Source organism: Musca domestica, unplaced genomic scaffold (assembly GCF_030504385.1).
Source record: "Musca domestica strain aabys unplaced genomic scaffold, Musca_domestica.polishedcontigs.V.1.1 1, whole genome shotgun sequence".
In the NCBI taxonomy this organism is placed as follows: Eukaryota; Metazoa; Arthropoda; class Insecta; order Diptera; family Muscidae; genus Musca; species Musca domestica.
The window spans coordinates 964,765-979,474 of NW_026712114.1; the positions used below are offsets into that span (position 1 = coordinate 964,765).

The window sequence follows — 14,710 nt, forward strand, 5'->3', positions numbered from 1 at the left end:
TTATGAGCTTCATGGATATTCAAAATGTTGACCCTTTTTGAGGGACCTACCAGAAGGAATCGACCTATATATTCCACCTTCATACCAGACCTTGGGTTACTAAAACTATTGTGACGTGCATAATTTGAAGACGATCGGGCGAGGTAGATCGACTCCAAATATCCTGAAACGGATTTGGTGCAAAGAGACCTGGGGTCTAAAACCGCTATTTTGATGAGGAACGTTTTGGCCGTATCAAATGGCTGAGGGTATAAAAACATGTAAGGCTCCGGCAAAAACAGGATATTTTCTAATAAATTCCGATCTAGTTCTTTTTCGTAATAGAATGAAATAATTTTGCACCGGCATAAAAAACAAAACACTTGTAATATATTTTTAATATATTTATGTATATATTTAAATATTATATTTTTTTAATGTAATTTCATACGATTCAAATATATATTTTATAGCTAAATATATATGTATATAATAGTAATAATATTCTTAAAATATATACATTGACACAAAAATATCTAGAATTTATTCTTTATTTTGTATGCGTTTAGACCGTGTTTCTTTGCAGTTGTAGGGGGGAAAAAGGGATTTTAATAAGAGATAATGGGGAATTGAATCCTCCTAAACTTATTTACATTGTTAAGTAAATAAATATGGTACATTACTAGGATGTTGGAATGGATTTCTTTTGTTTTTTTTTTTAGAAAAAAAGAAGGAAAATTCTGAGCGTTTCACATTAAACTATGAGTTCTAATGATAATAATAATAATAAAAATTTCATACTAAAAATATTTTTTTAGATAATTTCTTTGTGTTTTAACATTTAATACTTTGCTAAAATTCAATTTGCATTTTGAATTACGGTTTTTGTTTCTTTTTGTAAAGGAAAGGTAATAAAAAAAACCTAAAAAAAGACAGTCCCATTTGGAAAATATTTAAATATTTTGCTATTAACTTAGTAGTTTTGTATAAATTAAGATATATTAGAGAAAAACATATGTATTTTTTTTTGTAGATAAATATTAAGTAAATAAAGTCTATAATTTGTTTCTATACAGTTTGCAAATTATTGGTAATTATGTTTGTTTTTGATTTTAGAATTAAGAGCTTAAAGCATTTAATAGCGCATTCCGTTTTCTTCGGTTTTCTTAACAATATGTTGTTAAGGACAATATTTCTACTTTGTAGTAGGGGAGATAGATAGCATTGCACTATCGTTTACACATTCAATAACGTATTTGTTTTTCTGCCATCGTCTTTCACAATATCTCAAGAAATTAATTAGTTTTGTTTGTATCTCTATTGTAGCAATATTTTGTATTTAATTGAACATATTCTGTTGAGTGGCATCATTTTCAAAGTCAGTCCAAGCATTATTCAGTTCCATGAAAATCAGTTTAGCAATCTCTTCGTTTTCAGTGCCATTATGCTATAAAGTAAATAGTATATCCATTAACGTTTTGAATCTATCGAAATATTTCTATATACAAATACCTTATCCGGATGTACTGCTAGACAGGCTTTGCGATAACCTTTTTTAACATCGGCCGGTGTTATTAGCTGGGACATTTCACACTTAGTCCATTTGGCATCTGCCCATAACACAGTATGCATGGAACATAGCAAAGCCCTTATGTTATTCTTTTTACCTTCCGTCTAAAAGAGAAAAAAACAGTGACATAAATTTAAAGATCTTTTGAAAATATTAAACTGTGATTTCCTTACCCATTCCATGATCATAACTTTTTTGGGATCCATGTCTTTGATCAAATCTTCCTTACGCATTTCATTAATCGACCTTGGGCCCTGATTGGCTTTACTGGTAAACTTGTAGCCTTGTTCTCCAAGAATATCCGCAAAAATATCTGAACTCTTTGACTGTTGTGATGCTGAGGCTGTCGCAGGTTTCGGCTGTTCAAAATGTGAGCGACTATAGTCAGGACGTGTGTTTGTGTTAGAGGATGATGGATTTTGAACTCCGGTGGGCTGTGGTGAGGGAGTTCCAAATGCCGAAGTGGGAGGAGGTTGCATGCCAAATGTTGAATTATTTGGAGACTTCATGTGATTGGGTGATGGCTGTGGAACTGTGTTAGAAGGCATACGTATGTTACTATTGGGTACATTGTTGTTATGGGTAGGACTTGAAAAATGTGTGGCAAAGGGACTGGTACCGACTGGGGTGTGTCCTGCCGATTTGCCACCCAGTGTCTGTGGCGTAAAGTTAATGTTTAAGCCCGAAGCTAGACTAGCAATGTCGGCAAATGGATCTTTGGCCTAAAAAAAGAGAGAACCACAAAGATTAACACATTATTTTCTTATTCAACATTACCCTTTACCTGCTGTGTTTGCTGTTGTGGTGATGGTTCTTTGCTAGCTGTCTGTGTGGTAAAAGTAGGCATTGTACCAAATGGTACATTGGAAGCGGAACTACTTGTTGTTATTTTGGGACCACAAAACGGTGGTGGAGCTGTAGCAGTCTGAGGTGTTGGAGTTGGCGAAGCAAACGCATTGAAATCCAAATTAAATGTAGTCGAAGTTTCCGAATGAAGCGGCCCAAAAATATCGTCCAAATCTGCCGCCGATTTAGGTTGAGAGTTATTAGCCAAAATATCGGGTATTGGTGCGGTGCCGATTCCCGATGAATCATCATCACCAAAAGCACCAAGCAGATCGAAACTAGCATCCGTTGAAGGCATAGCTGTGGCCTGGGGGTCGGTAAAGTTGTGATGCGATGTAGAAGGTTGATTCAGATTTAGTAAATCTATGGGAGGCGCTGGATCAGGTTGGGTAAAATTGGATTCATGGGAAATTTCTGTTATATCCGGCATTATTAACGGCGGAGTCATGGGTTTTTCTTTATTTGCAGGCTCAGCAGCAGCAGCAGCAGCCCTTGTCGGTTGCACTGGCATCGTGCTCTTGCTTGTTGTTGGCTTCGTTACAAAATTATCAATCATTTCTTCATATTCCAATTGGGAACTAAACAAATTAAAAGCATTACGACTGGGTTTTGCCAAAAGCCATGGCGGATTGCGGGCCGGTGGCGTTTCACTATCCATGACAGCCAGAGATAAAGATACGGCAAAATTCGATGCTACACACTCCGCATCAGTGGGCAAATCATCCAAATCTTGTGTTGCAAAATTAATCAATGTCTCTTGTTCGGGTATGAAACCAGTATGTAATTGAAATTGACATATCTTTATACCCTGTGGTCTAACCATACCCTTGCGGGCATGATATAGAACCACAACAAAATCACCACATACTGTCACATTGAGGGGCAAAGTGATTTTACCCGGACCCGCCATATACAAACGCATCTTTTCATAGTCCTGCATGGTGGAGAGCAAGAGACGTTCATTGTTGTATACTTCAACGTAAATGCGACAACCATCACGGGTCTTAGTCATACGAGGTACTGGTTGACAACTTAGCGATATTAAATTAATATTTTTATAGTGAGGCAGCAGTGGAGTGGGACGTAGTATGTCACCCAAATAATAAAGATAACGAAATTCGGATGGCCTTAGATTGATGGGATGTCGCTTGACGGCAAATACCTGTACAGCATCTTCCGGCTCCAAGATGAGATCTGAATACATTAGCAAGGCGCAGACCAGTGTGGCTGCCGTACAGCCGCCGGAATCCCCTGTTTGTATTATAACAATTGACTTGGGATCAGCGGTAAGGAAACCATACATATCCTCGGCAACGGAGAAAAGTCCCTGCAATGTAGTAAATATTCATTGATATAAATTCAATTCAGGCTTTTAAAATAATATTTGAATATTTGTTTAAAACGAACAGCAGTTTAGGACAGTTTGGCATTAGAGTTTTCTTTATTCCGTTTGATTTAATCGTTTTAATAAATCGAAAGTGATTGAAGTCATGTGTCCATAAATTACCTGCAAATTAGGTGCACGCGCCTGGGAACAACCATATATACTGCCAGCCTCCACAGTGCGCACTGGTGGTGCTAAACGTGGGCAAGATCTAGGACCAAAATTATAAACACTAACTTTTTGCGGAGGAAATCGACTTTCAATTGATAGACGCACATCCTCTATGTTGTTGGTTTTATATGCCGACTCGAAACCCTCCGAAGGGCATGGCATGACCAAAACTCGTGATGTTATGTAGCTAATATCCAAATCAGAACGTGCGATTGTCTGTTGCATGGTTTGCATAACTTTGGAGGAGGTATCTTTGAGATTTTTTAAAAAACTACCAGCACCACCACGTAAAGAGGACAGTAAACTGCCATTGGTGGAGTTAACCGAAGAAGAGGAACTTTGTTGCTGTTGTTGTTGTTGTTGCGAAGACATTTGTTGACCTGGTGGTACATTGGAAGGATCATCATAAAATATTGAATTGCCTGCTGAGGAACGTTGCTGCTGAGGCTGTGCCATTGGATTTGGGCTTAAATGCTCCGGTGTGGTGGTAACAATGGGTTTACCACGCAGATCCAAGGGACCTTTTAGGCTCCATTGCATTGTCTCCGATATGGCAGCCAAGCGATCTAATATTGTTGAAATACTAAAGCGTTGTGCAGGATCAACAGTTAAACAACCTGTAAAGATAAAAATAAATTAAATTTTGTTTAAATCACCAATTGTCTTCTCTCTTGACCTCTTAAGATATCATGAAAACATTGAAATCTGGAATCTGTTGGTATCGTGTAATTTCCATTAATTATGCGCAGTTTAGCCGAATCATCAAAGGGATGTTTTTGAAAACAAAGCACATATAAAATACAGCCCAAGGACCAGACATCAACTTTAGTGCCCACTTCATAGTTAGACCAGGTATCTAGCATTTCTGGGGCACGATACATGGGTGTGGTAACACTGCTGAGCTGGAAATATGCAATGTGAAATAATAAATGGAGAAATAATTGTGCTTTGAAATTTAAAAATTTACCTGATCTTCCAGAGTATTTCGTTGCTGAGCATTCCAATCCAAGGTGGGTGAGAAAATCTCACTTGTTGCTGAACCAAAATCGCACAGTTTTAGTTGCTTGTCATCACCCAACAAATAGTTTTCAATTTTTATGTCACGATGAACAATGGGCGGCGTTTGAGAATGCATATGAGCAACAGCTTTAACGGCCTGATAAAATATTCTTAAAACTACTGGAGGATCTAGGCTAGAGCCCATGCAATCAATTAGTGAACCGCCTGGAAAAACAAGAGAGTTAGAAATAATGATTAAGTCTTAAAAAAAATATTTCAATAATTTTATTTCATTTTGAATTTACCTTTACATAACTCCGTTAGGAGTAAATATTCAGCCCTCTGTTGTGGTCCAGTGGTTTTATCTATGAAACTGGCGGCAACAAATCCAACAATATTCGGATGTCCCGTCAAACGTTTGTGTGTGTTAATTTCATTGATGATAACTTGGCATGCTTTCTTATCAGCACCAATGAGTCGCTTGAGAGCGTATTCTTTGTCCGTCTGAATATCTTGGGCGACATAAACGAATGCAAAACCGCCTGAAAAGATAAAAGACGGGAGTGAAATGAACTTGTACCAATCGGAAAATAATAAAAATTGATAAGCTATAAATAAGCAATTGAAGAATATATTAAATTTGGGAAATTAAATGTTTATAATGTTTCTTTTTGATGTAAAATTTCTTTTATTGACTTTATCAAATGCTCTTCGATAGGCCAAGGTCTACCAAAACTGTTGTATTACAGGGCTTATTCTGGTTAAATCTTCTACTGATATGTGTGGATATGGGGTGCATTGTCATGGAGATTCCGTCTGGGCCCAACGCTTTGGATGAACTTTGCAACATGGGAAACTCTTCCTCGGCGGGAAAAGATCTGATATGACGTAGTACTCTTCGCTTCGCCCTATCGCTCTCGGGTTGCCCGACGTTAAAAGTTATCATTCTTTTTCCTAAGATTCGAGAGCGATTTACTTATATCGATTCCAGTGATAAAACACTTCAGATATTCATGCCACTATTTCTCTTAGGCTCTTATACCAACCAGTTGACTTCCACAGTCAATTTACTGATTCTGGGATCAGTAGGGTTGAAACGACGGAGATCATCACAACTCGTTTGCTAGTCCCGCTGCCTCTGCTGTGAAATTTGGTTCATTTGATGATGTCTCGGAAAATCATGTCGAGGGTTGGAGATCTCTCTGGATTCTGGCCATTGAAGTTTCTGGTTGTATATTGAGATATGGTCTAACCCAAGAGAAATGCGCTGGTTAATTTATCAGACATGGTGCCATTATGGTTAGGTCTGGCAAACTGTGGAACTCTCCTCTTATTCGGATGGGAGCATCCTCGTTTACCATGGAGAATGTGGAGCAGTCAATCTACTCTGTCAGCGATGAACCTCTCTGGTCATTACCATCAATATCTTGCAAAACAACGGGGTTCGCAGTTATTAATCGGCGGGATATGCACCTTTTTTTATCGAACGTTCCCACGCCTCACATTCCCAACCCTGCCGACCGAAGGGGCGACCTCCCTTTGCTAAGGGATCGCATACACATCATGATCCGCATCATAATGGGAATTTAGTAGGAAATTGAAAACCAGCTACAGAATCTAATTCATCAGCTAGTTTGTCAACATCCAACGGTGCCTAGGAAGCGAGATCTACGTTACCAGATTCACCCGAAACAACAACATCCAATTTTCGGCCAACGATTACGATTTGAAAGAGGCACGAATTTGGTAAAAATTTTTATCCATTTTTCACCTTGCACCTCTTCACATTTTGTGGCAGAGTAGGAGGGAAGGAATTGATACAACCTACGCATTATGTGAGATTAATAATTTTTATGGAAATTTTTAACTTTTGTAACAGTGTTATATCTAGCCTTCTAAATAGACATTGGGCCCAAAATCGTTCTGTCTACACATTTAAGCCGTATGAACCTCTGTAGTAGCAAAATGGCTAATAAGATTGCAGATGGGCTATCGCAATAACTTGAAAAAATATATCAATTAACGTCGCTTTAAAAATAAAAAAAAATACCAGCTGTAAATATAATTGGATTCGTTTTGACTCTAGCGCAATTGCAAGACATTCTTAGAATTTTACGCTGATCAAGAATATATATACTTTGTTGGATACAAAATTATTATTTCGATGAGTTACAAACGAAATGACGAACTTAATATTCCCTCCATGCTATGTATGATGCATGGTATAAAATTGTGTGATTCCCTTGCACACAGCACACATGTAGTTGGAATTCGAAATGTTAATTGGTATTTATATTTCCAAACAAATGTATTCCCAATGATATAATAGCTCACACTATGAGTTACTGGAACATTATAAACAAATGAAAATTAAATAATTCCAAAAAAAATTAAACAAAATTGCTTTCTATTATTGTCTGTCTATTCCAGTGCATATGTTACCTTACGTCGTCTACCTATATTTCTATTTCTTATCTACAACAACTTAATCATCACCAAACGGCGTATGCTGTTTAATGGCAGGTCTGATTGTTTTCATTGCGTACCACAATGTATGGTGGGGTCAAAACCAGCAGTAATAACAACAACATTCACTCAAGGTTAACTAACAACACTGCAGAGCTGAGATAGTTCGTTACGTTCGTTGTAAGTGTCATCTTGATTTGGTTGAGAACGATTTCGAATTGGAAAACGCCAAGACATTAGGCAACGTTTTTGCTGTAGTTGTTCGCCCTTTGTCATCATAATTCTTATCGGAAAACTGTATGGAAGAAGACGAAAACGCAAATTATGAAAACCTACTCCCATTGCAACAAATTGCACACAGTAGATAAACGCCCACTAAATAAACGAAACAAAGGCAGAAAAAAACAAACATGTATTGATTTTTTTCTTTTCCTTAACTTTTTTTCTGTGTTCCCTTTTTTTATTGCCAAGCTGTGAACGGAGGTCGAAGTTGAAAACGAGTGTGTGTGCGAGTGTGTAGGTATGTAAGTTGGTGCAATTATTAATCACCATGAGCACCATTGTTCACCCAAAAAATACAAACCTTCAGCAATAACTCTTTTTACACGCAATTTACGGCCATTGATTTCAACTATTTGACCACAAAAGTCATTTTCCTGCAACGACGACGATGAACTTCTGTACGTGTTGTTGACATTTACGGATGAGCCACCACTATTTGGCTGTGATGTGTTGTTGCTAGTATTCGTTGATGCGTTTGTTGGGTTATTAAAATAACCCATAGCAGATTTAAAAAATTCACTCATTCTTTACTTTTTTGTTATTTTTCACGGTTCACTGTTCTATTACACCAAAGCGTTAATTTATTATATTTTTAATTCACGTCTCCACTGCTATCTTCCTTTTCTTCGATATAAAACAAAAAATCAAAATATGAACCCAATGAAAAGACTGACTTTGATGTCAAAAAAATCAGTGTTGCTAATGTGATGAGTATTTGGATAACGGGTAATTTATAAGCACATGTGCGACCTATTTCAAATGAGCTGGCATTGCTATTTTTCGATAACAGCTGTTGGCTGGCTTCTGGTTAGGTAAAGAAAAAAATAGTTATTTTCCATTCCATGCAAGAATATTACAATTTTGCAACTTGTTAGTTCTAATTTGTTCCTTTTTACAAAATAGCAGCACAATGAAATTTTAAATAGAAAAGGAGCAAATTAAATATCATGAAGATTACAAAATCTTTGTTCCAGAATCTGCAAGAATCCATGATATAACGAAGACAAGGTAGACTAGCTTTGAAAAAATTGCAGGTATAGAGATCCACCTGTTTGGCTTGTAATGTCCGAAATACAATCAAAAAACCAGTGAAAACCGCGAAAACTGAATGAAAGGTCAAATGTTCTTTACATCATGGTATCATGTCCTACAAAATGCAAGTCGGATTTTTTGTCCGATTGAGATGAAATTTTGCAAACAAAATTTGTTTGCCCAAGGAGGAACTCTATTGAAATTGGTGATAATCAGATCAGATTTAGATAACTCCCATATATCTTCACCCAATTTCGGGGTATTTGTGCACCAAAAGGCCAATATAAGTCCAAAATGACCTGAATTTTGGCACATCCAACCGAATTCAGTCTAGAAGCAAGTACATCAAATTTGGTGGAAGTCGGTCAGATATAGCAATATCTCCCATATATATGATACTTGGTACCAGATATCAGATACGGCTCAGAAATACCTCTGCCAAATTGTATCAAGATCGGTTTGGATTTGGATATAGCTGCCATACATATCTTCAACAGATTTCGGGTTAATTGGTTCAGGTATAGCTATAGCTCCGATATATATGTTTCATCCGATTTGGTGTTTTAGTTCCCCACACTCGTAATATGCATTGGACAACAATGATATTTGGTAACAGATATCAGATACGGCTCAGAAATACCTCTGCCAAATTGTATCATTATCGGCTCAGATTTGAATATAGCTCCCATATACATATATCTTCAACCGATTTCGGGATTATTTTGCACCAAATGGCCAATATCAGTCCAAAATCCTGCATTTTGGCACATCCGACCGAATTCAGTCTAGAAGCAAATTTGGTGAAAATCGGTTCAGATATAGCAATAGCTCCGATATATATGTTCCATCCGGTTTAGTGTTTAAGTCCCTCACATTCCTAATATGCATCCGACAACAATGACATCGACTGCGACATATATTTTTTAATATAATCCTTCTCGAAGTATTATCATGCACTCTATAGCCATTTTATTTGGTATAAAAGGTTAAAATGTCTCCGTCAAATTTAGTGAAAATCGAACTGGAATGAATAAGGGGTAGTAAGTACATAAACAGCTTAAAATCTTCGCATGGCACATTTTGTGACATATCATAAAGGGATGCCAGGCTTTATTAATATTTATTCTTTTTTTCACAATATTCTTATATTGGGGAATACCCGCGAAACAAGAATGGAATTTCGGGGTTATTCCACAAGTTTGAATCTAAAATAGTACAATTTGTTACTCTTTTATGTAAAAAATTTGCATTTATTTTGCAAGCAAATTTGTTTTTATTTTTCAAAACAATAAATAATAAATTGGGAGCAAGTTGAGTTTAGGGGCTATGCTCGGATCATTTTGAAATTTTTACCGCAGGTAGGTATTTGTAACCTGATTACGGCAATGTAATTTTTTTGTGGGGGAAATACCCGGTTACACGGTTATTCGACCCAAAAGTTCGAATACAACATCCGGTTTGTATCCGGTTCTACGTAACCGATATCAATAAAATGGGTATCATTTGAAAGCTTATGAAAATACCTATCCAACAAGTGGTCATATGACGGGGTAGCTGGAACCGGTTTCGGAGAAATTTAGGAAAATTTGCATTTTTGTATGAGTACTTTTTGAAAAACCTATAAAAACTCGAAAATGGACCCATTATAGGGTCTTAAAATCTATACACTATATTATAGCTAACACTATTGCCTTTCCAAAATGGTGTCATATGTGTTGATATCTTTTGTGGTTCCGTGGATATAAGAGATAGAATTCATTAAATTATATTTTTCTCCAGTCTAGATGCATTTGACTTTGACCTTTATAGCTTTTTTAAGCAACCGGCCTTCGGCCGAGGCTAAAGATTTTCTCCTCTGCGGTATGTCCAACACCGGCTACGCGATCCATAGTTTTTCTAAAAATTGTACATTTTGTAAGTAGCCGGCCTTCGGCCGGGGCTTAAGATTTTCTCCTCTAGGGTATGTCCAACACCGGCTACGCGATCCATAGTTTTTCTAAAAATTGTAATTTTTGTAAGTAGCCGGCCTTCGGCCGGGGCTTAAGATTTTCTCCTCTAGGGTATGTCCAACACCAGCTACGCGATCCATAGTTTTTCTAAAAATTGTAATTTTTGTAAGTAGCCGGCCTTCGGCCGGGGCTTAAGATTTTCTCCTCTGGGGTATGTCCAACACCGGCTACGCGATCAATAGTTTCCTAAAAACTGTAGTTTTCGAAAGTAGCCGGGCTTCGGCTGGGGCTTAAGATTTTCTCCTCTGGGGTATGTCCAACACCGGCTACGCGATCCATAGTTTTTCTAAAAATTGTAATTTTTGTAAGCAGCCGGCCTTCGGCCGGGGCTTAAGATTTTCTCCTCTGGGATATGTCCAACACCGACTACGCGATCCATAATATTCTAACAACACCAAATTAAAAACAAAGCAGATTAACAAGAACGTTATAGCATGTTTCCATTGGAAACCGAACAACGTTGTTCGCTCTCAGAATTAGGTACACGAATTAACCCGTTCATACGGCACGATTCGTAATTCATAGTAAAATAATTCCTTTTTTTCAAAATTTTGTTTGTTGATTTTAATAGGAGTTTATACTAAAATACATTAAATTCTCACTAATATGGATAGAAGAAATGATTATTTTTCTCCCAAAGATTTATTAAAACACTAATTTTATAATTTTCATTCACGTTTCCAACTTTTTGTGTGAATGTTGACATTTTGAACATATTTTTGTATTTTTCTATTTTTAAATTCTGCTGGAGAGACACTTGTCAAACATTTTTTCTGTTGATACAAACATTTTGAAAATATTGCCTCTTTTGTTTCCTGTTTTCTGTGGCAATTTCAACCCGTGGACAAAATGCGTACCTCGGATGAGAGAGAAAACAAAATTTACTTTCGTTTGAATGTACATAGGCTATTCTACATTGTAGTTTTCATTCATAAATTTCAGTCTTCCTAAAATTTTTCAAAATTTCATTAAATTTTTCTATTTTCAATTTTTAAATGTCATAATTAATTTTTTCGATAAATGCTCTCATTTGTTAGGGATGGGACATATTTTTTCGTTGTTCTGAGAGTGATTTGATTTGAACAATGTACAAATATGAGTGTTCGCTCAGGAAATTTTGTGTGAAGAATTAAGTAGTTTTTTCATAGTTAAGGGTCAAACAACGAATAGAGAGCGAATCAAGTGCAGTGGAAACGCCACATTAAACCCGACACAAAACTTGGGTTCACTCAAACTGCTTTCATAAGTAACGACTTTAAAAGTCAATATCTTCGGAACTACAAAAGATATCAACACATATGACACCATTTTGGAAAGGCAATAGTGTTAGCTATAATATTGTGTATAGATTTTAAGACCCTATAATGGGTCCATTTTCGAGTTTTTATGGGTTTTTCAAAAATTACTCATACAAAAATGCACATTTTCCTAAATTTCTCCGAAACAGGTTCCAGTTACCCCGTCATATGACCACTTGTTGGATAGCTTTCAAATGATACCCATATTATTGATATCGGTTACGTAGAACCGGATATAAACCGGATGTTGTATCCGAACTTTTGGGTCGAATAACCGGGTAACCGGGTATTTCCCCCACAAAAAAATTATATTGCCGTAATCAGGTTACAAATACCTACCTGCGGTAACATTTTCAGGTCAATCCAAGCATAGCCCCTAAACTCAACTTATGCCATAAATTGTGCCATACTTTTTATTTAATTTTTTGCAGCAACTTTCTAATTTCTATATTTACAACTGCTGATGCATCTACTTGCCTTATTTTACAATTTTTGTATTTTTTCAATCCCGCAAATGAAATTCGTCGTTGTTGTCTGGGTGCAAATTTTGTAGCTAGTTCCGAGCTCTTTTAGTGAATGAGTTCAGTTTTCGTTATATCTCATTCGTAAACAACAGAGGTCTCTCGGAGTTTTTGCTTTTTATGTTTATTTTTATCGAGTATTCCTTTTGGCCTTATATTCGTTTCATTGGGGACGACTTCATTTGGTTTCCCAGGCGCGCATTCGCTCTGTTCTGCAACAAAGCAACAACAGGACAGAAGCTTTAGAGGCAAAACTCAAACACAATAACAAACAACTCACCACACATTGGTGGCAACTCTCTAAATTTCAATGAGGTTCCCAATTTTGTTTGTATTATTTATAAACCTATTGCAATTATTAAACATTACCGCGGAGACAATACAACAGGATGTCACTTCAAAAGGGATGTGTACGGAAGAGACAGCGAATGGATGTGAGGACAGCAGTAAAGCAGAGTCTACAACTAATAATCGAAATGACGATGCAGGTAATATTTACAAAAATATTTTATTAATTTTTCTATATTTGTTAATTAAAGTAAAACTTATTAATTATAGCTTCTCAACGCATTGTTTCGAAAATTGAAAAGACCTGGGTGAAATACAAATCTTGTTCCGCTGAACCGCAAGATCCCAAATGTGAGTGTCATCAAAAGGTGTGGCAAAAAGATCTGGAAGTATTCCAAAAGCAGAGCATAACGAAACAAAACATAAAAGATGCCACCAAATTTGGCACACTTTACAAAATTTTCAATCAAAAATTGTATCGAACGGCGGATTGTTTTTTCCCGGCTCGCTGTGAGGGCATAGAGTATTTTCTGTTGAAAATTGCTCCCTCGTTGCCAAATATGGATTTTGTGGTGAATACGAGAGATTATCCACAGGTCAGTGGAAGATTTGCTAGGGACGTGTTGCCGGTATTTTCCTTTTCGAAGACCAGCGATTATCGTGACATCATGTATCCAGCATGGACGTTCTGGGCTGGTGGACCCGCCATTAAACTATTTCCAACCGGCATTGGAAGATGGGATATACAACGAGAGAAAATCAATAAAGCTGGTCTAGAATTTCCCTGGGAAAAGAAAATTGCCAAAGGTTTCTTTCGGGGTTCGAGAACCTCACACGAGAGAGATTCGTTGGTACTGCTTTCACGTTCGAACCCCAATTTAATTGATGCTGCATATACCAAAAATCAAGCCTGGAAATCGCTCAAAGACACCTTGGATGAAGAGCCAGCACAAGAAGTCTCATTTGAGTATCATTGTCAGTTTAAATATCTTTTTAACTTTCGTGGCGTCGCCGCCTCATTTCGCTTCAAACATTTATTCTTATGTCGTTCTTTGGTCTTTCATGTTGGCAATGAATGGCTGGAATTCTTTTATCCGGCTTTAAAACCCTGGAAACATTATGTGCCACTGGACAAGAATCCCAGCCAAAGTGAAATTAAAGAAATCATGGAATTCTTTCGTCGAAATGATGATTTGGCCAAGAATATTGCAGAGGCTGGTTATGAGTTTATATGGCATCATTTGCGAATGGAAGATATTGAATGTTATTGGAAACATTTGATGACGAATTACTCCAAACTATTGAAATATGAAGTAGTCGAGGATAAAAGTCTGATTGAAATAAAAGAGAAAAAATCGAATAATCAGAAAAGAAGGCGCTCGGATGAGTTTTAAGCAAGTTTATTGGATTGGAAGAATGCGGAAATCTCTTTAAATGTATTTTTTACATTCCATAATTCTTATATACCTATACAATATTTTTTTGTATTAAAGTTTTGCTGCAAAATATGCAAACAAACTGACTGGCGTTTTGGCCTAACTCAGGATTAAGGTCCATATTCAAATATAAAATATTTAGGAGGGTCACATATGTTTTTAGGCAATAAATGTATTTATAATATATCTCTAATAAGAATTAATAAAATTGTCCTGTTCTTATGCTAAAACTACAAATTATTTATCCGGCAGAAATTAATAGAAGTAGTTCCACGTTATTAAAGGCTTTCTCAGGCTCCTTTGTATGATTTTAAAGAGAGTACTTAGATATAGCAAGTTGTAAAGAATAGACGACTTGTTTCGCAAGTCATGACAGATAAAAGTATTGGAAATTGTGACCCTTTGTGGGTTAGGTAACAGAAGGGGTTC

The 14,710-nt window shown here is 36.7% G+C and overlaps 2 protein-coding genes across 2 annotated transcripts; one reads left to right on the top strand and one right to left on the bottom strand.

Annotated features, from left to right (window-relative positions):
• Nucleotides 1-1,073: 1,073 nt before the first annotated feature.
• Nucleotides 1,074-8,384, bottom strand: LOC101888776 (cyclin-G-associated kinase). Its single transcript, XM_011295196.3, has 9 exons — nucleotides 7,999-8,384; nucleotides 5,255-5,491; nucleotides 4,918-5,174; nucleotides 4,627-4,852; nucleotides 3,903-4,567; nucleotides 2,334-3,722; nucleotides 1,723-2,271; nucleotides 1,492-1,653; nucleotides 1,074-1,426 (listed from the first exon to the last, which is right to left on the bottom strand). Exons 1-9 carry the CDS (start codon nucleotides 8,219-8,221, stop codon nucleotides 1,319-1,321), a joined length of 3,816 nt encoding a protein of 1,271 aa, XP_011293498.3. The 5' UTR covers nucleotides 8,222-8,384; the 3' UTR covers nucleotides 1,074-1,318.
• Nucleotides 8,385-12,620: 4,236 nt separating this feature from the next.
• On the top strand, nucleotides 12,621-14,458 carry LOC131806781 (O-glucosyltransferase rumi-like). Its single transcript, XM_059131463.1, has 2 exons — nucleotides 12,621-13,045; nucleotides 13,116-14,458. The coding sequence occupies exons 1-2, from the start codon at nucleotides 12,868-12,870 to the stop codon at nucleotides 14,237-14,239; spliced, it is 1,302 nt and encodes a 433-aa protein (XP_058987446.1). The 5' UTR covers nucleotides 12,621-12,867; the 3' UTR covers nucleotides 14,240-14,458.
• Nucleotides 14,459-14,710: the final 252 nt, after the last annotated feature.